This window comes from Eleutherodactylus coqui, chromosome 4 (assembly GCF_035609145.1).
Source record: "Eleutherodactylus coqui strain aEleCoq1 chromosome 4, aEleCoq1.hap1, whole genome shotgun sequence".
NCBI classification, from domain to species: Eukaryota; Metazoa; Chordata; class Amphibia; order Anura; family Eleutherodactylidae; genus Eleutherodactylus; species Eleutherodactylus coqui.
This window is the reverse complement of record NC_089840.1, coordinates 20,421,036-20,448,144: the sequence shown is the minus strand read 5'-3', so window position 1 is coordinate 20,448,144 and position 27,109 is coordinate 20,421,036. Positions and strand designations below refer to the sequence as shown.

General features: G+C 42.0%; 1 protein-coding gene across 3 annotated transcripts in view; it reads right to left on the bottom strand.

Moving 5' to 3' along the window:
* Nucleotides 1–447: 447 nt before the first annotated feature.
* Nucleotides 448–27,109, bottom strand: part of NRIP1 (nuclear receptor interacting protein 1) — a 91,373-nt gene continuing 64,711 nt past the window's right edge. For 2 of the 3 annotated variants that reach the window (XM_066599115.1, XM_066599117.1), the window contains exon 2: nt 448–12,274. In XM_066599115.1, the coding sequence (XP_066455212.1) occupies nt 8,577–11,981 (3,405 nt within the window). In that variant the 5' untranslated portion in view covers nt 11,982–12,274 and the 3' untranslated portion in view covers nt 448–8,576. Of the gene's footprint in view, nt 12,275–24,267; nt 24,373–27,109 lie in introns of those variants that run through there. The other variant, XM_066599116.1, reaches the window with a different exon arrangement.

Below are 27,109 nucleotides of genomic sequence, written 5' to 3'. Positions count from 1 at the left end.
AAGAAATGAACATCTGCCCGAGCAACAGGGTTCCATTGGTCAAGGGTTTGAGCCAATTAGCTACTGTTAACCGTTGGCTCCCATAACCACTCATCAGTGATCAAAATGCTACTCAGAGAAGACAGTGGCTTAAAAGTAATAAAACATGGCCTATGCAGCAATGGAAAAAGGTCATTGGGTTGGCTGAGTCAACCTTTACACTGTTTCCGACTTCTGGTCGAAATTACATCTGGAGAATGCCATCCCAAGCTTATGATCCAGATTGTTTGCTGCCAAGAGTGAAACATGGTGGGGTTCAACCTGGGGGTTTTCACATTTTTGGTGTTTCCATATTTTTGTCCACCCCCCTGGAGATTAGCTACCAAGGTGAAATCATGAAATTTTAGCCTTCTTAGGTAGAGTTAGAAAAAAAATATACATAAAACAAATTTCTTTTTAATATTTATTCAAATCCTCATCAGGAAATGAACACTAAGATAAAAAAAAAATAATAATAAAAGAATCACACGGCATTATATACAAGGCTTGTGACACCACAGGAAAACAAGAAATTTTCCATTAAAATAACACAATTAAAACAGTTTTCTGTAAACCTCAGATTCCATAACTGAATGGCAAAGAAACATAGAGCAATGCTAAATTACTTCATTTACTTTCTTTCGGTTTTTTTTTATAAAATGAAAATATATAAACTTTTCATCACATTACAATTGTGGGCTCCCCACCGAAATCCAACATCGTATCGTCCCACAGGACCCTTCACTTGGGGACCATTCCAGGGGGACTATGAAATAAACCCACAATACTGTTATTTGTGATTAGTCTCTGACCTGACCGTGAAGTCGGAACGCACAGGACGTCTTCCCATGCATCATACATGCAGAATTTTATTACATTTTTTTAAATAAAATTTTGAAATTTTCTGTACATTTTCCCAAGGTACAATGATATGCATACATGCAAAACGAGAAGGCTGAGAACCCATCTGCTTCTATATACACCTCTATTCACAGACTGTATAGAACCCCAAAAACAGGTTTAATTAAAACAATACAAAAAGAGTTGACTTATGGAAAACAATATTTACAGCTATTTTCTTAAAAAAATGTTAACATACCAACGCATTACTGATACATCATTTACAGTCATATGTACAGAGGAAGAAAAACATTTTAGTAATTTGTAATAAAAAATACAATATATTTGAAAATGTTTTTGTTTTTCGTTTTTTACACAAATTTAAATATTGTTTTTCCAACACAAAAATCTTAGAATTTTGTAAATTCGGCGAAATGAAACAAACTTTCAAATCAGAAATATTTTCATTTGAATTTTTTTTTTTTTTGTTTCTGGAGAAATTAAACTTTAAAAGTATAAAAAAAAAAACAATCCCCCCCTCCAAAAAAAAAACCAACAACACACTTCTTTATTATTGATGGAGCATTTTAAGTCGGTGCATGGTCTGATAAGGTAAGCAATCCTCTCACTGATAGTATAGGCAACGTTGAGCCCCATTACATATTCATGGGTGCAAGCACAAGTGAGTGGTCAACCTTTACTTTTAACGGTATGAGGTCCGAACGTTTTTGGGTTTCGGTTAATTAGAGGGGTCGTCCGTCCAGTTAAATTTTATTAAAAACACACAAAATTTTTAAAATAATGAAATAAGTAATATTCAATTTATCAATGCCCCTACCACTTCTGTTCTGATGCTTCCTGGGGTCCTTTACTGCTTTCTGTGCTTTCTGATCCTTGTTGACATGGACATGTGACTGCTGCAACCAATCAGTGGTCACCACCACTGCTATGGTCAGGGACTGACCACAGCCATCATATTTCCAAATTAGCGCGACCAGGAAGTAGAAGGACTAGTGGGGACCCTCCGAAGCATCAGACCAGTATTGGGATTCTTGACCTTTATTATTCTCAGCTTTTATTGTAAGTGGACGGACAACCACTTTGTTATACTTTTATAGCGTCCAATCTATTTCTGATTCGGATCTCCAAATCCCCTGCACAGACCTAACATATAGGATTGGTTCACACAAGTTTATTTGTTCAGTGCCTTACGAGCAATTATTACCCGCATAATACGCAGCGAATAGGACCCATCGACTTCAACGGGTTCTTTTACAGTGAGTGCATTTTTTTCACGCGATGTTCGATCGTGTGAAATAATATGCATGTGAGATTTTATTGCGCACGGCAATAGGCCATTGAAGAGAATGGGCTGGCGTAAATTTACAGTGACTATGTTGGAAATCAGCGTATTCACTGTGAATGTGCGCAAATAGGTAGCGTGTGAATGAGCTCTTAAGGGGGTTATCAAGTCAAAATTTTAATAGAGTGATCTAAAAACACAAAAAAGTCCTACCTCAACCAAGCCCCCAACACGCCTCTTCTGCCGAAACAGGTCCCTCTCCTGCAGTACCAATGACGGAACCGATACTACAGACATGTGACCACTGTAGCCAAACACCGGCTGGCTTTGGCCAGTAATTAGATGCAATGGTTGAATGTCCCTGTGACAGCTACTGCAATGGGAGACCGGGCACCGGTGGAACAGGAGCCGTGGGGGATAGGGTAACATGGGTTACTTTTTACAAATATATGTTTACAGGACTCTGAGCAGTTTTTCATTTTTATTTTTTTTACCGGATAACCCTTTTAATGATACAATATTATTGCGAGCGCCATGTAAATGGTATGTGGTAAACATCTGAGCTCCTGCTTGTGGTGGCTTACGGGAGACAGAATTTCCTTACCATTTCACTCTATGTCTATGCAGGCAGTTTGGAGCCTATAGGTATATTAAGAGATGAATCCATCATCACACAAGTTTGGACATACGTAGATAAATAATGGTATTCATGGTTGGTCATGCTCTTTACGGGGATTCTCATTCTTAAGAATCTTTTGAGGTCGATGAGCACACTACTCCAAAATCGTAATCCTGTTCTTTCTAAGAACACAGTAGTTGTAGACGTCAGGGTTCATACATCGCCCTTTACGTTGTTGACCGATGCTCACTTTCTCACTTTTGACTTTTTGGTTTAAAGGAAAAACATGGGCAGACGTCAGAGAGAAGAGTTGGGAAGAGGTGAAATGTAAATGCTCCCCAACTACAAATTCTCAGATTGTATACCTTGTATGACTATGCACTGACTGAAGATGCCCAAGTCTGTCCTCTTACATGGTCAAATTATGGCCAAATACAACTTCAGAGCAGTATACATATTAGTGCCATACATATGCCTCCGATATCATTCGGAGTCCAATAGAAGAAAAAAAATGGCGTATTACACAGGTATTGCTTCTAGTATATCATACTGTATCTCCCTAAAGGTGGGGATAAAAAAAGTTAATTGAAGTCTTCTCAGTTTTGCATAAATTTTTTTTATTTAAAAAGTCATACTTTACATGATACCCTACAGCTGCAGCAATGGCATGCCGTCACATGGGACTGCTGAAGCCAATTACTGGGTGGATGTAACTCAGGATCAGCCGGTAATTGGCTGCAGCAGTAATATCTCCCTATAACAGGACATCATCTCTTCAACCAAAAGACAAGGGGATCAGACTCTGATGGAACTATGGGGAATCGGGGAAGGTTTTAATATGTTTATGTAGCACTGAGCAAATTTCACTAAACTTTTTTTGCCTCCCAGACCACCCTGATAGGAGGTACCTAATGGTGGCACATGGAGGACTAGGTCCCGGTAATATGGATCCGTAGAGACCTTCATGCACACGGCTCTGCTTTGTATATGGAACCTTAAATTAGAGGGCATCAACATTTTTTTTTTTTTGAATTCGACCTTAATTCCTGGAATTTTCTAAATACTACAATAAGATTTTTTTACTTTTTCTTCCCAGAATTCTCAGCTTGACACAAAAAGGACATTTGTTTCCTTTGCCCCCCCCCCCAAAAAAAAATTGTAATTTTTGTATTATTTAAGAATTAAATCCGAACCAAAAAAATAATATTTTCTGAAGTCAGATTTCAATTTCTTACCCCACAGATCGCTTCTATTTACATACACAGCATATATCTATATACATATTTTAGGCACACAACAAGTGAGGGCATATCACATAGAGATACTCAGATAGTAAAATGTTATTTTCAGTATTTCACATGTAAACTTTGTTAGCTGCCTCTTAAAGAAGTAAATAACTCGGTGTTAAAAAAAAAAAAAAGTTTGCTTCTTAAATAACGCATGGATCTGTTTGATTTTCACGTAACTACTAGATTTATCAGGTTTGTTATTGTAAAGGGTGTGGGGCGCTAATCTAACCGATGGATGCAAAAAATTTGGCAGACTGTAAATAAGATGTTTAAAGTTAAATCACCCATTAAATAAGTTAGAGAATCAAATAAAAAACCTTTAGCTTCCAATCATTTTAATAGCAGCTAGGTCAGCGATCAAATTAAACTAACCTGCTTAGAGTCAGGCTCAGCTAATGTTAAAAAAAATGCAGAAGTAATAAAGAACACGCCCAATATACACTCTCCTTCACCGATTGGCTGTTTTAGCCATTTTAAAGTACATGTTACATTATCTTAAAATTACTAACTAACGGACTGTTCCATTTTGTTTTTTCTAAATTGTAAAAAGTTAAAATTCAATTCAGGCAGACTTTTAGATTTTGACTTTACAATCTTAAACCATGTATGTGCCTTTAAAGTCAAACATATATGAGTTTTATCATATGCAGAAATGTGTATTTCCAGTATGAAAAATAAGGATTCCCTGTAACCAACGCATTGGTTACAAAAATGGATTTGGTAAAACTGGGGGGAATTTAATAACCTCTGGCATACAAAAATTGCAAATTTGTGTAAGTCCTATTTGCACAAATTTTTTTTAACTTTTTGGTTTTTTTGTGCACTATTCCCCATTTGTTTTTCTAAAAATAGGCATAGCATAGTAAAACGGGCTATGGCCTTGAGACCTGTCAGATTTACTATAGTTTACACCAAAAACTGGACTCTTGGTGCAATTCTCTCCGAAGCCGTATTTACTTACAGATGCAGCAAAGTTTAACCCAACTCTGTGGTTGCAGCAAGTTTTCTTTCTTAACACAACAAAAGCCATTGAAAAGAGAAGAAAAAAAAAGTCTGCACCACGGCTTACTTAATGTGTTGAGTGTGAACTTTACTATATCTGTAGACCGGCATGTAAACCGACAATTTAAGTAAATTCCTCCCCCCCCCCCCCCATTAAATTATAGTTTGTTGTAAAGCATTTTTCATAATGAGAAATTTTTATTTAACGATTATTAAGTGTGGATCGTATTTTGAATCTGATAATTTCAGTTCACTTAGTTACAATGGGTGGAATTTATCAAGACTGCCATTGCATAATCTGTAGCCTACCGGAGGCCGGTGCACCAAATAAACTAAGAGATTTAGCTTCTTAACACAGTGGGCGTACCCTGGGCTGTTCGTTCAACACAAACTGAAATCAAATTTCCACTAAAATTTCCATAAACTTCTGGTGTAAATTATACTAAATCTGTCGGGTCGGCCTCGCCCCTCACACTGGCTACGTTTTTTTGTTTTTTTTTTTCTTTTTAGAAAAGTGGTAGGAAGAACGGGGCTGAAAGACCAGCAAATATATGGCTTGTGCAAAAACCTGCAACATTCTACCACCACAATAGTGGCGCACAAGCCCTTCAGAAATTCCCTCCATAGTGTTGTAAAAAAAAAATTCCCCCCAAATGATAAGGTAATAGCAGTAGCTGGACCCTAAGTATTCGGATGTCAAACTAAAACCGGCAACACACAAAAGTTTTTGTGTCTTGGTGTTATCAGGATTTCTAAATTTGTTAGGAATCTCAAGATTGTATTATGGCTCTATAGAACCATCAAGTTGTATGGAACTGTAATATGGTACTCATAGAATACTATGGAGACTTACTGCACCCCTGCAGACCTCTGATTTCATACAGGGTCATACAAACCTCATATGGTGCCATGTTCCACTGGATGTTGTATCAATAACTCCATATGGAGGTGTGCAGAGTGCTTCTGGCTCTGCACTATGGGGCTATATGGACTGTGTCTGCTTCTGTACAGGCTCTATGCATATGAGTCTTTATTAGATACTGAGCAGTATGGATTTTGAACTGGATTGGATTCTGATTTATTAAAGATGTAGGGAGTGTACCCAGACACTTAAAGGGGTTGTGCCAATATCTATTGGTATCCCCTATCCAAAGGATACAGATATAACATTAGGGCAGATTTACTAATGCTATTACAGTGTAAACTTATACCAGTACATTTGGCGCATTTTCAGTCACTTTTGTTTAACCTTATACCGCCTACTCGGCATAGCTTGTGCCAAAATTTTGGTGCACTGTCATATTTAAAGGGAACCTGTCATGACCTTTGAACCCTATACACAATGTTATGGGGTTCAAAGGTCAGTGAACGGGGTGCCCGGGGAGCGTTGTTTTATACTCACCAGATGTCCCATTACTGTGCCATGACCCTCCGAAGCAAGACTCCTTCTGCGGGCACATCTCCCATAGAGATAAATGGGAGATGTGCAAGCAGTTGGTAGTCACTCAGCTGAAGTATGCAGACTTTGAAAGGACACACCGCAGGAAAGAGGTGCCCTGTGAGTATACAACAATGCTCCCTGGACACTGAAAATGAATATGCCCAATACAAATAAGCTTTTCCTTTTGCACAGATCACAACCGTGAATATTTATACTGTGTAATGATCTTCAGCACCAAATATTATCCAATGATGGCACATATTCTAGCACTGAAGTTTTGCCGATCTTGACCTATTATTTTTGCATGCACTTTAAAGAGGTTTTCTATGGTCACAACTATTGGGGACCTATCCTCAGGTCCTAAAAGTCAGACTCCCGCTGATCAACTGTTAGAAAGTTGCTATGGACAGTCAGAAGTGTCAAAATGCAGTCCATACTGCAGTGGCCTGATTTGGAGTTGCAGCTTTCTCCCATTTACTTCAATGAATGAGAGCTTCAATACTAACATGGGCCACTCAGCTACTGCTGACGTTTGGACGATTCCAGGTGTCCACAGCAGTTTGTCCCATCAGCTGATTGGCAGATGTGCCAAGTGACAGACCCCTGCCGATCCGCTGATGGTGATCTATCCTGAGGGTAATGACCAATAGTTGTGATCCTGAAGAAACCCTTCAGAGAGGAAGTCTACCTTGAGAGAGGAAGTCTACGTATATGGCCACCTTCAATTGCCTCATTTATGTCATACTGACTCGATACCCTTGAGTATGATGTTAAAAAAGAGCCAGACTCTACTCATTTGCATTAATAGTACTGTGCTTTACCATGACCCCTTTGTTCCGCAGATCAATGGGGGTCCCGGGTGTAGGACCTCCACTATTAGCCTATCTTAAGAACAGGCCATTCATTTTTGCTTCCCACAAAACCCCTGTAAAGAGAACCTGTCAAACATTTCTTTTTCCCCCAAAAAAGTCTCTTTATTGTAAATATGAAAAATTAAAACTTGAGAAATCTAAAAAAACCACAAGGGCAAAATAAAAAAAACCTTTAAAAAAATGAAAAAAACAATAGCGTCCCAAGGATTAATCTTTCGAACCAGTACTAGGAAAGTTACTCTAATGGTCAAAACAAAATGTCAAAATGGATTTTCACACAAATAGGATGCTGTCATGATGTTCTCCTTGAAGAAATGGAAAGTCAGGTGTCGACTGAAATGGCAAATGTTGTTACCTTGGGAAAAAGACTAAGTATTCATTTACCACTAGGTTACACCACCATGACCTTGTGGTAACCAGCCAGGTTCACTGTGCTTGCTGCATTGATTTTACATTAAAGACAAACTGCCAAGAACATAAGTCTCCGAAAGAAAACCACAATGATCAGAATAAGGATTACACATCGAAAAAACATTCTGTTATTGTCGCCATCTGGTCACTTCTGTGCTTAAGAAGATCGAGAAAACCTAAATGCTACTTGAGTATCGTATTTGCCGAAAGACACTGGAAGCATCCAAGCCAAGACATTTACCATCTACAGATATATATTTCACCAGGATACAGTAGCGTCATTCTATTACTTGGATGATGTTTTTGTTAAAAAAATTGTGTAATTTTGTGTTTCTCTCGTTCGGGGAAGGAAGGGTGGGGGGGGGGGAGGTGTAGCAGGGTTGGAGGGTTAGAAGTATCATGTAGTAGTTTACCCGTAATGAAAGTGTTCCATTCTATAAACTCCTTATTTTTTCTTTTTTTTTCAAGTACCCCAGAAAATAAACGCCCGTTTTACCAGAATATTTTTGAATCTGCTGACATTATCCATAACGTGTATTAAAAGCCGATATACCTAGCTGCTAAATTACGAGCAACATAAGATATTAAAAGGTTTAAAAAAAAAAAAAGTTTTTAATAACAATACTTGTACATTTACTAGAACCACAAGCAAGATCAACCTAAGTCCATAAAATGAGAACGTCCGTAAGATCATGCCATTTATTACGTCATGCATGATACAATGAGAAAAAAAAAATAGTTTTTAGGTCTAAAATAAATCTGTTGCTAATTTTTCGGTATTTTATTCGGGCTCCTTCTTTATCGTTAGCATATCGAGAAGCCCGTATTTGCTGCTATTGGAATTATGCAAAGTGTTATTTACAACATTGGGCGGTTTGGTAAAACCGATTCCGTTTGTTCCTCTACTATGGGCCGATTCTCTTTTGAAGGTCATCTCTGCCGCTTGTCCCAACAGTGATTCAGTCCAGCTGGTTCGATCTCGCAAGTCCTGACTAGCCGCCGTATGTGCCCCCTTTTGCAGCATATAGTACAATATAGGGTTGGTTTTCGTCAGTCTTGGAGAATCTTTCCCAAAGTCATTTTTTTCCATGTCGGTCATAACCCATTTAATGGGATTTTTATCACTGGGGGGAGGGCACATACTCATATGGCCAGACTCAGTCCTTGGGGGGTTATTTCTTAAAATATCTGGGGAAGAATGAGGAGAGTTCTGTAAAGGAGATGGATATTGAAATGACATTTGACCTAAATTATTTTGGTGAGGATGCTTTCCCATAAACATGTTTAGAGAAGGAAGCATAAATTCAGAATTTCCTGGCAAGTTACTTCGGTTTCCTCTTAGAAGTTCATCAACCGGTGTATTGTTCCTATGCTGAGAGTCCCTGACACAATTTTCTGAAAGCAACAGCTGTTTTAACACATTGAAACCTTTACTTTCTCTTGACCAGCTCAAGTTTTTATTCCCATTCAAGGAATTATGACCCATAAGGTCCTTGTTATCATGGTTGGTCTTTGTGCCATTGACTTTGTCTTCGTGGAGAAAAGATGCCTCGCATAAGGATGGTGAAGAGCGGAACTGCAGGTTTCCAACCTCGGGCAAATTCATCCTTGCTATTTTTACTTGGCTTTCTACGGGGTCATTTTGGTGCATTTTTCTTTTTTTAGGCACAATACAAGATATTTTTGAATCCATTTGTTTGGACTCAGAATGTCTATTATTCACATCCAGATCACTGGTATCATATCCATCATGGTTCTGACGTAGTAGACGACTTAAAAGGCCATTTTTTGAAAGTGAAAAGTCCTGTGGAGAAGAGTGTGGAGATCGGACATCCTCCGGAGCTGGTTTTGAAGTTTTATGCAAGGAAGCCACCAAGGGGCTTGGAGCACTTGTCTCCCGGTCCGTAGCACCGGCGTCATCCTCTGGCTCGGTTTTAATTCTAAATGCCACCATTTGCTCACTCGGAGACTTTCCAGTCCTGTCTGTATTAACTTCATCCTTTATCATTGGTTTCTGCATTTTTTCATTTTTGCATTTGTTGTTAGGTGCGGCCAGCAGTAGTTGAAGTACAGTGCGCCGTTCTAGAAGGTTTTCAATCTCAGAGCCAGGAAAGGTCGAATCCACTGGCGTAGACGGACTACTAAATCCTCTACCTTCTTCAAATGTCCGTGATGGATTTGTAACGAGAGGGCTGTTCAGTCTTTCAATTAGTCCTAAAGATTTAGAATTTGCCACCCCTATTGGTTTTGATTGCCTCTGCTCATCGGGAGGAGATACTGGCTTTCCACACTGAGCTAAATTCTGTAACAATTTGCTAGCACTGAAAGACGAACTTTGTGCATTTTCATTCGCTAGTGGGACAGTTGATTGAAGTACTTTGCTCCTGGTAAGCTCTATCAAATGGCTAGATGCTGGATTGATGACCCTTTCGGGGTGAATATTGTTTATGTACGATGTGAAAGGTGGCTTGATTGGAAATGGCTGGTGAGTCAGGTTCATTGGAGAATCTGCTTTTGTAGATGGGTGCAAAGACATAGCATTTAATGGAGAGGAATTGCGTATACTTGGACTTTCTGAGAGAGGACCAGGAGCTGAGAAGCTGAACTTCGACAAGTCTGCAGCCTTCTGTTGCATTTGAAGATCTTCCATGGTTGTTGGTTCATCGTCTGCTTTATGTCCTAGCAACAGTTGTAACAGTGTTACTTTTTGATATGGTTTTAGCGTAGTATCCACTGACAAGTCTTTATTTTCCTTGCTGGTATCAATTCCGTTTACTTTTGGGTCCCAGTTGTGAAGCAACGATTCCGTTAAATTTTCGAAAGAAGCGGCAGAATGCAATGTTTTGGGCTTGTCTACTCTGTTCTTGAAGGACAAATCGATAGGTACACAGTTAGAATGAGTGCTTTCATCATCACTGCTCTCTTCTTCGGTAAAGCTAGGATTGTTATCAGAACAGTCGTCCGTAGTCGTAGGTGTAGCGCTTTCATCGAACAGAGAATATTTTTCATTGTGTGAAAGGTTCTTTCCAACACTTGCCCCGTTCTGACTTTTTAGAAGGTGCAAAAGTAAACTGTTGTTGGGTGATGGTTTTCCATGGCTTCTTTCCAGATGGTTTTTATATCCAACTGTTTTCAGAGGAGAACTTGGAACGCCAAGCGTGCTTGAAAAAGGAGAAATATTGCCTGCATTACTTAATCCATTGGTTACTGTCCTTGCTGGAGAACTGAGACCAGCTGGCACATTTGATGACAACTGAAGCCGGCCAAGATCTTTCTCCGAACACTCCTTCAATCTCGCCATTGCTGCCAGCCTTTCACTTGCTAACTGACTTGAGGTCTGTGCTTTAAGGGCATGTTCCCGAGAGTACTGCTGCAAGTGTGCTTCACTGGAAAGCAGAAGTGCAAGCTGACTACAGGCCACACTTGGTTTAGGCGAAGCGGTGGGGCTTGACCTTTTCTCCACCATGTTAGCAACAGCTTGAAGTCTCGCAGCACATGAAATTGGCTCGCTTACCGCTTTAGTGCTACTTTGTGCAGACAGAGAAGGTTCCACAAACTTTTCCTGAATGGAACTTTTCGCCAGACCAGTCAAATTACCCTCCACTGTATTATCTTTTGATCTGTTTTTATTCAAGAGAGTCTTTAGGTGATTTGAAGCCAAACCGTAACATTGGTTATCCTTTTCATCCAGGTTTCCCTGCTGATTGAGGGAAAATCCTTGGTCTTTAAGACTTTGCTTAATCTGTTGAGACAGCGCAACACTCTGAAGCCTCGAGCTAAATGACTGCAGCAAAGACGCCAGCAACGTGCTATCTTGTTTCCCTTTCGGAACATTTTCAACCATTCCAGCTAAGAGAGATTCATTTTTGCCATTTCCATTGATAGAATCAGATAAACGCCTTCTCTTTGCAGCGTGCCAGTCCTCCGAAGACTGCAAGAGTCTGGCCTTCTTGAGATGCAACATGCCGGAGGGCTGACTACTGTTGTGCACTGGGGCATTATTCTTACAGTTCGTAAAAACATTCCCGGAAATGTTGAAGTTGTCATCAGCTTTTACACGGCCTGAGAGTTTGTCAACCGCAGTTATAGAACCGCCTGCTGCTTGATGCATTAGTAATCCTTCTAGATACGTTAAAACAATGGGATCCTGTTGCATTTCAGAGCTAAGCTCTTCTCCATGAGTCATGTTCAACCAACGTATGCGTAGAAGCTATGTCTTTACCTAGTTTAGAGAACGCTGAAGACTCGGGACTGAATTTCCTAAAGTCGATGTAGATGTTCTTTTAAATCATTTCCAGAATAATTCCCAAGCAGATGTCCTCGGAAGAATCTTTGCCAAGAAAATGAATGTTCCATCAAATTAGTGTTGAGGCAACATGTTGAATGGTGCGTATCAATCTGTCAGAACTCTGTTCACATAAGACAATCTTCTCAGTTTATCCATGGAAACAGGCCTTTAATTCTTCTAGTCGCGATCACCTTAAAACAAAAAGAAAAGGGAACATATGTAAGTAATTTATCAAAGGTTGTCACAATGCAGATATAGCTCTTATATCGGTCTAAAAAAACATCATCTCAACACGGGGTCCATTTTTATTACAATTCACAGGTACATACAGTATACAGCACTGTGTTTGCCATACTTTTGATTGGCACTATGCAATTTAAAACGTTTCGAAGACTAAAGCATCGGCGGCCTACCTTTAACATAGGCCATTAGTATTCGAATGGTAGTAATCGAAACCAATCATCAGAAGGAGCAGGATTAAACCGCAGCTCTAGGTACAAATGCCCATATGGGCAAGACGCCGTCTAGATCAGAGGTCCCCAACTTCAGTCCTCAGGGACCACCAACTGGTCATGTTTTCAGGATATCCTATAGTAAGAACACTTGTGGCAATGTCTGAGGCATTCACAAGAATTACATCACTTGTACGACACTGAGGAAATCCTGAAAACATGACCTGTTGGCGGTCCCTGAGGACTGGAGTTGGGGAACACTGGTCTAGATAATAAAGTCAAGGGTATTGTTCTGATAATAAGAATCCCCTCTGATCGAATACCCATCGCCTGATCACTGCTGGTTCCCCTACTGAGGCCCACCAACCAATCATGAGAATGGCGCAGCCTGAGTAACTCTAGTGAACGGAGTGAAGTGCTCCATTAAAAGGGGTTGTGCCAAGATAGAAAGTTATCCCCTATTCACAGAATAGACCATAACCTTCTGATCCGTCCCAAAAGGTCCTTGCATGAATGCAGTGCACTGTTGCAGTGCATTCATGCAATGGGAGTGCTGGAGATTGCCAAGCGCTTGCGACTTCCATTGCATTCTTGCCGGGACCTCTCAAGATTGGTGGGAGTGTCCGCAGTTGGACTCCCACGGATCAGAAAGTTATCTCCTAATATGTAGACCGGGCATAACTTTCTATCTTGGCACAACCCACTTAACCATCTATGAAACTGAAGAATAGAGCCAAGTGATATGCTCAGATATCTCAGTGGACACCTAATGGAGTAGTGGTCAAGCTTGTGCTCCTCTATTCACTAGAGGGACTCAATGTGCACTATTCTCATAATCAGTGAGGGTTCCACCAACTTTACCATACCTTTTTTCACTTGGTGGTAGTGAAGCAACGGACAGCAACTTATCTATCACAGCGATTCAACATGCCTAATCTTTCTTTTCCCTCAACATATATCATCGCAGGAGAATCCAATGACCACCAAACACGCTAGATGGAAAGCCAATCCAAATGAAATCAGTAGGTTTGGCCAACATTTACCTAATGTGCACGGACACCAATAGTTTTAGAAAACCCTTTTATAAGTTCAATTAGGAAAAATAATCAAGTAACTATTTGTGGAGTTATTAAAGGGGTTTTCCTGGACTTAGGTCATCAATATCAGATCGGTGGTGTTCCACTGATGGAACGGTGGCCTGGAGTCCCCACCGACCAGTTGTTTGAAGAAGCCGTAGTGCTTGGGTACAAGGTACAGCACTGTTCATTTCATAGTGGCGATGCCTGGTATAGCAGCTCAATCTGATTCACTTGAATGGGCTGAGCTGCTCTCAGACCATGTGATGTTACTGTCCTTAGAAGAGATAGCAGTGCTCACCGGCCTCTTCAAAGAGCTTATCGGCAGGGTCGGTTGGGGTGGACCCCTACCAATCTAATATTGATGACCTATCAATATTTTAGCCCTGGAAAGCCCCTTTAAATGAGTATATTTGTATTCAGAAAGTATCTTTAAAACGTGTAACAAGGTTAGACGCTATATACACACACAAAGTAAATCACCCTTAAAAATAGATAGAACACACGGTGAGGCCACAACTGCAATGTCAAGGTCATCGAGTAGCATGTAAGATTACAAACAGGACTGATGTAACAGCTGGCATTTGATCCAGGCTCCTGGGGTTTAGAATACACTTAACATACACACACTCCATTTACGCATACTGTACATTGTATCACAAGTGTTTAGCTCGCTTAAGGACAACCAAATACTTAGCCTGGCATGACATTTTGTATAAACCATCGGAAATACAGCAAGAAAATAAAACACCGCAGCAAAGCATTAGATCGCTAATTACAGCACATCAGAAATCATGCCAATCATCGGACCACTAAAATTAAAAATGACTTACGTTAAAAGGCGACTAAGACAAAAAGGCAAGATGCCTTACAAATATCACATTTTAATATGTCCGCAAGTATTGGACGTTACAGAACTGTCCGGTTCAGTAAATACTTCTATTCTCCATTACCCAACACTTCTGGAACATCATTTATTATGACTCTACGTTGTCGTCCCTCCATTATTGCTCCTAGAGATTTATGAATCCATTGACACCTACTTAAATAACACTCTGGATTCCCGAAGAGCCACCACTAGAGGGAGCTCTCTGTGTACAATTTTATTGTTGAGCTCAATACCTTATCAGTACGCAGTTAATGCCCTCTACTGGTGGCAACAGGCAGCTAAAGGGTTATAATTTAACTTTGTGATTATTTCGAGGATCTGGAGTAGAAAAATGGCTTTCTGACGGCTATAAAAGTATATTAAGAAATTAATATGCACTGTACTTTCAATCTACACTGTATGACCACTTTGTTAGAAACCCCGTTCTTACACAGTTGGTGCTTTCCTGTATGCAAATTCTGGTACTGCCAACCACGTGGGTTTTCTCATGTTATGGTGTGGAGAATGTACAGAGAATAGTGTGATCGAGGATAAAAAAAATCAGCGAAAGAGGATCCTGTGGATGAAAACAACTCCTCACTGAAAGGGGTCAGAGGAGGATGCCAGGAATGGTTTTGATGAACAGGCACTGCACAAGTAATTTGCAGCCATATACAGTGTCTGTGCTCCATTAACACGTTTCAATGCTTAATTTCCCATTCCATAGTACGAATGGGCTATAACTAGAGATGAGCGAGCGTACTCGGAAAAGCACTACTCGCTCGAGTAATTTGCTTTATCCGAGTATCGCTGTGCTCGTCCCTGAAGATTCGGGTGCCGGCACGGAGCGGGGAGCTGCAGGGGAGAGCGGGGAGGAACGGAGGGGAGATCTTTCTCTCCCTCTCTCCCGCCCGCTCTCCCCTGCTCCCCACTGCGACTCACCTGTCAGCCGCAGCGGCACCCAAATCTTCAGGGACGAGCACAGCGATACTTGGATAAAGCAAATTACTCGAGCGAGTAGTGCTTATCTGAGTACGCTCGCTCATCTCTAGCTATAACAGTAGACACTATTGCTAAGAGAAAGACGAGACTCCAGTGGGCAAAAGAGTGCAAAAAAATTGTATCACTGAGTAGCGGAAAAACCTCTCCTGGTCAGATGGTACCGTGCTGATGGGAGTCAGAATTGGACACCAGCAGCATGAATCGCTGAACCCTTCCCGTCAGGCTGGTGGGGATGGAGTAATGGTGTAGGGAATGTTTTCTGGATCCTCTTATACCTGTGAATGGATGCCACAATCGTTCTGAAGGCCAAAGGAGGTCCAGAGCACTACAAGAAAAGGGTCTCTAATTAAGTGGCCATCGAGTGTAAATGTAAGAAATATATAGCTGTTCAAAATCGTTCATTTTACGCTCATAGAGCCGAATGCAAAATGTATAAGAGGTCCACAATTATACATATATAGTACTGGGATCTTCAGACAAACCTATGGAACCCCTAAGGCACCAGGACCAAGTTGCAACCTCAACCTTTGCACCACCCCATAGTCCGTCCGCACTCATATATAGGCTGGTTTGTAGTAGGCCACAGTCTTATTTACAATTTCACCCCATTCTAATAAAATAAATGTTTCACGTCTTCCTTACAAACGCGCTCCTCAGTTGTGGAAGAAGGTGATGACTTATTTGTGATAGATTTTAGTTTCCCTTTACACTTTCTGGCTAACTAGATGTGAACCTATTGATTGATGGAAGAATAAGCTCGGCGGTTCCTTCCCATGTACAGTCATTGAGGTCACAATTAAATACCTGAAAACAGCTTGGCTGTCCCTGCAAAAAGCGATTTCTTGAAAAGTACAAGTATCAAGTTCCTGTAATGACTGAAGGCCCTTTTACATGCAACGATTATCGTTCAAACAATCGTTTATGAAAATGAACGGTAATTCGTTCGCTTCTTGTTCATTTCATCCGAGCATAAAAATCATTGTTGGCTCATTGGGTTCAAACACTAACGGTTCAGTCGTTCACATTCGCTGGCGCAGCCAACTGAATGATGGAACAATCCTGTTGAAATCATTTGCGAACGATAATCGTTTTGTGTGAAAGCACCCTTAGGTCATTACTTTGTAGGAACTTTTCTTATATTCCTTAGTTCTCATTAAACAGAAAATGGAGAATTCCATTTCTACACTAAAACTTAAACAACGCCCTAGAGCCACTTTGGAGTCTGCGGCCATTGTCCGACTCAACGCGACTGAAGGATCATTACAAGCACAAAAGGTAATAGGATTGTAACTAATTATTCCCATTTTCAGCCTGTGTAAGTTGAGGTTCCCAACCCAATTCCCCTCTACCGTTGATGTATACGCCAAGAAAACCTCCTGATGCATATGTCTAGTATGCCCCTAGACTTCATTAGCCAAATATGTTCCAGAAGGGTCTCCTTTTGGCAGTTGTACTTCGGGATAACGTTACCTCAACCATAGTGTTGTCCAACATCCTCATAAACAAGATCACAACTAAGGCTCTTTCCAGAAGGCACCTTTGCTTCCACCTCCAGTCTCTCTTGGGCCTTAAGATAGTAAAATATAATTTCAAGCCACCAATACAAGCCCTCACCACCTCCTGCAGCCTCCAGCTTGAAAACATCTCTTGGATACAATCTTTCCACAACTTCAAGTCAAGAAAAATGCGCCATGATCTCCCATTTAGACAACTGTGACATTCTTCTCCATGGCCTCCAGGCTCGTGTCCGTCCATTCCATCCTCAACTCTGCTGCCCGGCTGATCCATATTTCTCCCCGTTACTTTCCTGCCTCTCCACTTCTATGCGGTCCACACGGGGAAGATTAGGCCAATCTAAGGTGACCCCGCCCGTGACCCATAACTCCACTCCCAATGCAATCACTAACTCCTTCTCAAAACTTTTCCCTCTACTTCCTATCTTCGTCATGGAGGTCTCCCCTATACTGCGCTCGGGCGGTCCTGCCTCATCTTTATTCAGATGGCAGTGGGGCACATTTAGGGCGCCTGCACACGGGTAATTTTGCATTGTGGAGCGGATGGCATAGCAAGATTGCTTTGTTGATTGGCAATCATTCATCAGGCCAAGTATCAGTCCATGAAAAAGGTCAGTTAAACTACTTAGTCTTAACCCTTTTCCAATCCACTGTCTGACATCTAAAGACATTCTGATTGAAGGCTGTACAGCTCCGATGTCGGAAGACGTCCGGCAGGGTATTCTTACTGTAGATCACTGGCTGCTCTGTTGTCGGATACCTCTCCAGCATGTCACATACCACAGTACTGGCTCTAGCCAGCAGATGGTGCCATTGTATAATGGCAGAAAGAGTAAGCCCCCCTAGGAAACCCTGAATCCGAAATTGGATTGCAAAGGGTTAAAATGCGCCCTACTTCTCACAGGGACTCAAGCTGGATGATAGATCTGATGCAACTTTCTAAAACCTATTAGTAGTCTTAGAATATTCCAGTTTATGCAACCAAATGCTTATGCATGTTTTTGGTGCATGGGGCGTTTAGGCCACAACCCTTTGTAATAGGCCACACCCCCTAACAGCTAAGCCCAACCCAGTTTATAGGTATGATGGGAAAAAGTGCCTAAAAGACCAGATTCGTACAAGCATATTGTAACATATCCGTAATACAGTTGCAATATCATCTGTAACGCGTTTGTAGGTCATCAGTAATTGATGGTATTTATTGCCGCCGTGTTCGCTTTCATTGGTTTTATTTCCCGCTGGCCGACGGCAAATTTGTATTCGTCCAATAGAAAATCTTAACAATGAACACAAATACAGGTCAAATACTGGTGACTACTAATGGCACACGGTTGCATCTGAATTGAAGTCTCTCGCCATAGACTATGAAGGACGTGTTTTTCAGGCGATACAGAAAAAAGTGGCGACTGCTGTGTTTTTAATACCCGGGCTTGAAAAATATATAAATAGACACACAGATATACATTATCTCTGCGCTAAAGTCTGCAAAACGCGGGCTAAACATATATTCGCCTCATAGCTTCCAAACACAGCGCCAATGTAGTGCAATGCATGCAAGACTTTTTTGGCGTAATTTGCGGCAGAAACTGGCGCACTTATAATAGCCGTATCCCGATAGAGAATGATCACATCATGGCCCCTATCAGTGGTCTTCATCAATTTCATTGAGTACAGCAAAAACAGACGTCCGTATGTGCGACTCCGCTCGCCACTACAGAGTGTAATTACGCAGGAACGGGTCTTCTTTTCCTTCTTGAACTTTTCAAACTCCGCAGAAGTGCGCATGAGTTTGAAAAAAAAAAAACCTATGGGAAGATCGATGCGAATATCGCTAATGAAAAGGCCACCATTGAATACAGTGGTTCCGTTTCGCCCTGTTTTGTGGCCGCGGTGATCACAGCCGCATAACGCGACAAAACAGCGCCCATGTGTTCAAGCCCTCAGCTATAGGCACCCAGTATCTCCAATGGGCACATTTTCTGTCCATGTTTTTTACTGACAACAAGAGGTCCTGTTAAATAAAATTGGCGCATTCAGATTAAGGTTGAGTGTAAAAGGAAAAAAAAAAAAAAAAAAGAATCGCAGCTCATCCCGCTTTAGTTTATATTCAGGGACCAAAATGGTTCAAAAAACCCCCAAAAAACCTGTGAAAACGGATTAGGGCTTATTCACACGGGCGTAACATGTGAGTGCGTTCCGTCTTTTCTCCCGTCCCCATTCGCATCAACGGAAGCTTTAAACATCAGTTGAACCACTTTCCTTTTTTTTTTTCATGCGTGTAAAAAATGGATTATACTGAAAAAAGCAAAAGCGCATGAAAAATAAGTCCGTTTCTAAAAAGGTCTACTCATCCTTTGTAAATAAGGTCTTAGCATCTGTTTTTTTTTTTTTTTCCTGCGCACCCCGTTTTCTATTGGTTATGACAAAATTGGCATCACTTGCGCTTCCTTGCTTTTTTTTTTTTGCGTACAGGAAAAATGCGGTGCAACACAGACGTAAAAAAAAACGCACTTGTGCGCCAATTTTTCATTGGCCAATGGTTGCGCTACTGTTGCATCCTGCTAAATTGCGCCAATGATATAGGATGTCCTATAGACAAATCTGCGTCATCGAGGTCTTAATCCGCCTACATTTTCTTTGGCACGCAATGAATAGATGCAGATTGCAGCTTCAGACGAAGGACCGACAGGTAGAGCAACGTATGACGGAGCGCTGGGCTGAGCTCATGGCGTTTGCTGGAAATGCAATTTGCATGAAGCCGACACGCAGTCTTAGCACGGAACAAAGCGTGGATTTATTTAGAGTCCGTGACCTCACGCTAAACTCTCGCCACTCGGCTAATTTGGCATAAAGACATTCAGTACAATGCCGTACCTACTTACAGCAGCTAAGTGACCCCAGCAATGAACTCCCGGCCACAAACAATCGTCTCTCTGTGCCGCCGCTCACTGAATCAACAACTTATTTTGCCTTTGCACTTTGTACATTTTTATCTGGTGACGTGTTGGGGGTCACATTCTTTTATAGGGCTATTTGTTTTGGTGTGTTGATGGTTGCGCCAATTACATTCTACTGTACGAGAAAACGCACACAGATACATACGGATGTTCGAAGCATCACTCAATGCGTCTGGTGTAACCGGAAACCGGGCGAATCAACAAAATAATACTTATTATTATTGTTGGTGTTGTTATTCGTGAGAGACAAGCCTGTGACATGCCGCGAGTACAGAATAACATTGCATACTTGCTGTGGGCCGCCAACTGCCATTAGAGATGAGCGAGTATACTCGCTAAGGCACATTACTCGAGCGAGTAGTGCCTTAGCCGAGTATCTTCCCGCTCGTCTCTAAAGATTCGGGGGCCGGCGGGGGGTGGGGAGCGGTGGGGGAGAGCGGGGAGGAACGGAGGGGAGATCTCTCTCTCCCTTTCTCCCCTCCCCGCCGCAACTCACCTGTCACCCGCGCCGGCCCCCGAATCTTTAGAGACGAGCGGGGAGATACTCGGCTAAGGCACTACTCGCTCGAGTAATGTGCCTTAGCGAGTATACTCGCTCATCTCTAACTGCCATGCATGCTCACGTAATACACGCCAAGATAGCGGGTGCTGCAACTTTCCGTGCTCGCATGTCTTACACGATTTGTGTGAGCGCCAATATGGCTGATTGATACAGCGTATTCCGTGGGCAAAACTTGCACGCGGATATGCTGTAACAATACCTTCAACTGAGAGCGCTGCCGGAAAAAAAAGGATCAGCCTGTCCCAATAAAATCGGTGGGTTTGTCCAACATGCCTGTATCTTATTGGTTGTATTGCTGCCACATAACCCCGCCCCTGCGGAACCAATGAATCCAACTTGCATCAGCACAGGCTTCTAAAGAAACAGAGGGGTCCAAATTTTGTAGTCATTTTGTGGATATTAAGAGGTCGCCGTATTATGGACTGAAGGTAGCTTTACAAAGGACAACTATTGTATGAATAGTCGTACAAACGACTACTGCTTGTGTGCATTTACATAAAGCGATCGATGTTCACTTGTTCTTCAATTGTATGATCGTTGAACAAATTGTTGGGAGCCATTTACATGGGCCAAAAAAAAAAATTGTTCATAGACGAGTTAGAAGGCGTGGGGTTCCTTGGTGGACATGTATTTGAAATTTCAACTCCCTTCCTCATTGGTTGCCGAGTCCATCGAATGCACATAAATACATGTGAGTGGTCTTCGAGTGAATACTCACTGTTGAGAGAGGCTGTAGTATAAAGCATTGCATCGAAGACCAAAACCAACAAGAAACTGTAGCAACGAGTGCATCCTCGAAGACGAAGCCCAGCCAGAAACCAAAGCAGCGAGGGCTCTTTTTTTCGAAGACCGGTAGGGACTGTTCAGCCAGGGATCACTCTCATGTATTTATGTGCTTTCAGGAACAAATGAGCATTAAGTGGGAGGGTGAAATGTTAAAGAAAGGCAGGAGCCAATCAGCATTTGGTGGGAGGCACACGCCAAACAAGATCACACCCCCTTGCAAAGCTGTTGACTAGTTGTTGAAAAATAGGGATTACCTGTTTACACCAGACCATCAAATCATCCGACGACTATTTTCAGGTGAGCTGAAACAAAATGACTAGTAAAGGAGTTCTGACTCATCACTCCGCTGGTGGCCGGGTTTACTTGGAACAGCTGTCGCTTACATTTGCCCTATAGAGCGACGGTTCAGATGCTAGTGGTTTTGTGTAGCCCCCCCCTGGTTTGTTTCCATCTGCTTTCATAGATCATACTTCATACATTATGAATACAAAGGTCTCACCCTCTTAATTCAGAAGGGAATTCTTCATCTCTCACGCTTGTCGCCAATCTGGACAGCCAAGCCACTTATGAGTACAAATGTCACAAAAAGTTTCCAAAGAAGAATGCCTCCCGTTCTGTAGACGATCAGTCATTGCCCGACTACAATAACGTCACCCAATTGCTGTAGTCCCAAAGCTAAATCAGAGCTGAATTGTGATATACAAGATGGGCCACGGAAAAGTAGTCTACTCCTAACCCTGGCACCACATTCTTATGAAAACAGTCAAAGAAAAATCTGTCCTTCTTGCCCGTCATAATCAAGACAGATTTTTTTAGACCGTTTTCATTAGGATTGTGGTGCCAGAATTAGGGGTGGGACAATGGCCCATCTTGTACTAGGATCAATAACAATGTAAAGGTGTCCATACACCTTCAACAATGGTTGACTGTGCGTTCACGTGTTTTACAGAGATAGAGGGAGGTAAGCCGCAGCCAGAGAGCTCTGCTTATCTCCAGGGAAGACAAGAGGATAAGGCATTCGTTTCCCATCCTCGTGTGTCAGGGGTGCCACCCAGCTAGTGACTCACCGGCCCGGCTGGTAACTAAGTTGAAAGGCTGATTCCGGTATTTATTTTTGGCAGGGGCAGCTGAGAGTATCTCCAGGTGCGAAGCAACCTCACATTATCATGTATTTCAGTCACTTGCTCTCTTCCGATGCATCGGATGAAATATCATGAAATATCACATGAAATATCAGACTGGTTATTATCAATTTGCAATCGTCCGTGTGAATATGGGGTGGATTTGCAATTTTTTCCATGTGACTTTTATCCATCCGACTGCAAGATGGACAGAACTTGCATGGGAAAAGAATCCATTCATTTGAATGGATTAACTCACATGAGTGATTTTTCTCTTGAACCAATAGTCGGAGTCAAAAAACTTGCTTCATGTCCTATTTTTGACAATTCTTAAAAAAAAAAAAAATAATAATAATAATTATATATATATATATTAATAATAATCGCTCATTATTTTCTGTAGGCGCGTGAAAAGGCACGTATCACACCTGCATGCCATGCGAGTTGCAGATGATTTTCATGCAAGTATAAGAAGTTTTTAACACAGGTTACCTATGGGGACCGCATGGAAAAAGAACCCCGAGGTGCAGAGCAGAGAGAATCATACGATTAAAAACGCGCGTGAATAGAAATCGCAAGAACATCGTATGGACTTCACTGACCAAAATTGCACGCACATGGTTTGTAGTGTTGGCGAATACTTTGTAAAGTGACCAAAATATATTAAAAGTGGCGCAGGATAGACGAGAACTGTAAATGAGCAGCAATAACAATTCCGAGGAAGTTCTTCGCTCATGAATATCCAAGGAAGAGTGTTAGGAGTTTAATTAGATTGTCACTTTGATTGATTTCCCCATGTTTTGGAGGGATATCTGTCATCATCAGACGTGTTCTAGCAGGATACTTTACAATGTATGATACGTGAAGAATGCAGAATATATGTATTAATTCATGAGTGAGTAGAGAGCAGACTTTTTCTCTAGAAGTTTGGAAAGTTGCCCTTGTTTCCATCCATTCATCCATCCATGTCATATCTATCTATCTCTCTATCTATCCATCTCATATCTATCTATCTCATATCTATCTCATATCTCTCTCATATCTCTCTCATATCTCTCTCATATCTCTCTCATATCTCTCTCATATCTATCTATCTAATATCTATGTCATATCTATCTATCTCATAACTATCTATCTAATATCTATCTATCTATCTAATATCTATCTATCTCATATCTATCTATCTCATATCTATCTATCTATCTCATAACTATCTATCTCATATCTATCTATCTCATATCTATCTATCTCATATCTATCTATCTATCACAAAACACACATCTCATGTCCAGCCCTTCTTAATACCGCACTCCACGTTGGCAAAAGCTCTCCTAAGGTCTTTTCGCTCATCGATACCTTCTCCACCCCCTCCCTCCCATTACACGGTAAGCTCCCATGCACGTCTGCCACCTGCCCAGTAATGTTAACAGCACAATCTGTTCTACGAAAGTGGACGAAACACTTGATCTGCCTGTACTATTCATGTAAACAGCTCATGGTTCACATACTAAACCGACATCCCAAGTAGAGCTCATCTCTGGCCACTTTTGATGAGACGTTCGAGGTGAAGACCTCAACTCGGAGTTTCCAGCAAAGCATTCTAACAAGTGCGGTTATCTACGAGGAGATTACAAAGACTTGACATCCAACAGATCCCATGCCAATAAATAAAGCAACTTTATATAACCCAAGACTAACTGTCTACGGACACGACAGACCGAACACCGTAACAAGACCGCGCTTTGCTTATCCTTAATTATAATTCAATCTTCCCAATGTTTACGCCAAGAACATAATCTTGGAATGCCTCGATCTGCGATACGGTAACAACAGATTACAAGCATACCTCTATGTTTCTCCCTCTCGTTGCAAGCGCTGGTCCCGGCGCAGGTACGGCGTGGCAATCAATTTGTTCTGCAGACAGAATGGCTTCCTTAGAATACTAATGAAAATACATCCTTCTTTCTCCTTCGACTTGACTCCCCTAGCGCCCAGGTCCTGACCAGTAACGAAAGGAGGGAGAGAATCTCCTCTAAGACACCTACTGGTACTAATCAACAGCATGCGTGTCAGGGCATAGGATTAAAACCTTTACTACGCCTGAATCACTCAGAGCAGCTAAGCGTATGCAGAACAAGGTTAGTATTAAACACGTAGACACACACATGCAAGTAGACTTGAGTGCACTAATTCATCACTCAGTACCATTGACTGACTTCTACCTCCGGGGATTACATCGAAGGGTGAAGATAACGTTGAGGAGAAGAAAAAAAAAATTAATCTATTACTGAGAACGGAGAGGGAACAGTTTATATTTACGCCACTTCATCGGGAGGGGGGGGGGGGGGGGTGTCAAAAAGAAAATTACAAAAATTTGCATTCGATTCGTGTCACTACACCTGGGTGAGTAATGGCAGAATTGTCCGTGCGCGGTTTGTTATGCGGCTGTAGCACCAAACAGCAGGTAACCTCTTTGTCCAGAGACGTCTAAGGGCAGACACAAAATCTGCCAAGCTATTCCCCTTCAGTGAGCACCTACTTCTATAAAACCAGTGAGAGAGGAGCGCTCAGCCATGAAACATCTTATTAACCTTTCAAAAGAAGGAGGAAGACGAAGAAAAAAAAAAAAAAGAAGAAGAGTTAACATCTAATAACAAACACAACGTTCTACCCGAGCTAAGTCTGATATTACACAAAAGTGGCGTGGCATATAATCGCCGGGGCCGCGAGACAAAAGGTCGGAAAAAAAAAAAGCGCTGCAAGAACTTTTTGCACACCGGATTCGGTTCTACGGTTGCACTCGGCATCGGAGGTTAGCCGTTTGCTCCCCCGGTGACAATATCACGCACTGATTCCGACGCCAAGGATGTAGATCAATGTTCCGGGCTTTCAGTATTATAATTTCCATTCTCCATGGCTTGCTCACTGCACCGTACTTTAATCACTGACATCCAATATATAAAGCCGCCGCAACGAGGCATCATGAAAAGGGACAATAATCAATAACGCAGCGATCGCCCTTGACACGGTGACATTGGATTGGCGGTCATGTGATAGCGAGTCGCTTCCCCACCTGGCTTGTGACCTTGTCCTTTCGATGACCCAAAGCCTCTTTGCCATGAGGCATGAGGCTCCTCCCCTGCTGTCTCAGCAAGGTCGATCGGGTCAGCATGTCCCCATCTATAATCCTCCACCATTTGTCAGCGGGGAGGCTTGAAGGAGGCATGCTTGCTACAAGGAGAGAATGCCCAATTAGGCAGCTGTCACACAAAGCATTGGATGCAAAATTATCCCCTGTCAAAAGAAAGAGCAGCTGCGGGTGCCAATTACAACAATCTTTCCACCCTTTGGGTGCCGGAAACCACACAAGAAACAACAGGGGAGAATTTGTCACAACATGGCATTGAACTAGAGCGGTAATGTTAGATGACCGTGTCCGGAGGGGCAATACAAAAACACAATGCTCCCCAATGACGTGAACTTGGGTCCTTATAGGGGCGCGAATAAGACGAGGATGGCGATAAAAGCGCCGTCCGTTGTGTTCGATTTAAATACCTGGTCATGCAAATTTGTGGCAGGACTGGTATCTCATCACCAGCCGACGTGGGAAACGTTCACTTGCTACCTTACTGGCAGTGACGAGATAATCCGATGTACAGACGAGTGACCTCGACCGCATTCCAAACAAGAAGGCATTTAAGAAAGTAGGACAAGGCGCGATGGGGCCATTCAGAAAAACGCAGGACTGGAAGCCCGTGTCCACCAACGCACAAAAAAATTGCTACTTTTTTGAAACCACCCTTTATGTTGATTTATTATGGTATGCGGTGTTGACATAGTCCGAAGAATGTCACCACTCACATAGGATCCTCACCCCCCTGCGGTGAGGGGGAAGTTCCTACTACACCATATAGGCAAGAGTTTACTTAAAATGTTCTAAAATGTTAACGACTGTGAAGATATTGTTACTTTAATGGGGGCGGAGTTAGAGGAGACCGGGAGGTTGGAGGAGGATGGTGGAGTGCTGTTTTGGGCACCAGAGTGAGTACGGTTGAGGATGTTGAGCATGTACTTTTGGGGAGTTCCTACTAGTAGCCGCACCATATTGCGTTTGGATTGGTCGGCCATGTTGACCGTGATCAGAATGGAGATTGATAGAATTCTTTTCGAATCTGTTAACCTTGGGTATACCGAATTCAGCACCAAATGCTCCCATCTGGCTCTCCTGCACCTCGTTCTCACCGGCATACTTCAGAATAGGGATAAGACACATTGTCAGAGATTACCATTGGACTATTCAATAAACTGTTTCCGGTTGTCAGCAAGAGTCAACAGTCTCCATTTGAGACCTTTCCTTATGTCTGTGGCCATGCACTATTCCTGGCTCGTCCTCTCACTGACCCGGTTTGACCCAACCCAGCTGTTCTCCTGGCAACTGTCAGTGTGTACGAAGCAGGAAGCAGATAACACTGTACTCATTGTAGTGGCCTGGGTTGGTACTGCGGGCAATGTTGCCATTGAATTTAATGCAATACCAACCTGGGCCACAGCAAAGTGTACGTCACCATCTGCTTCTTGCGCCACACAAAATAACAGAGACCAGAACAGATGATCAGCCGGGGTCTCGATCAGCTATTGATGACCTATCCGGATGTTGAGAAGCCGGTTGTAGGCGGCTCCACTGTCTA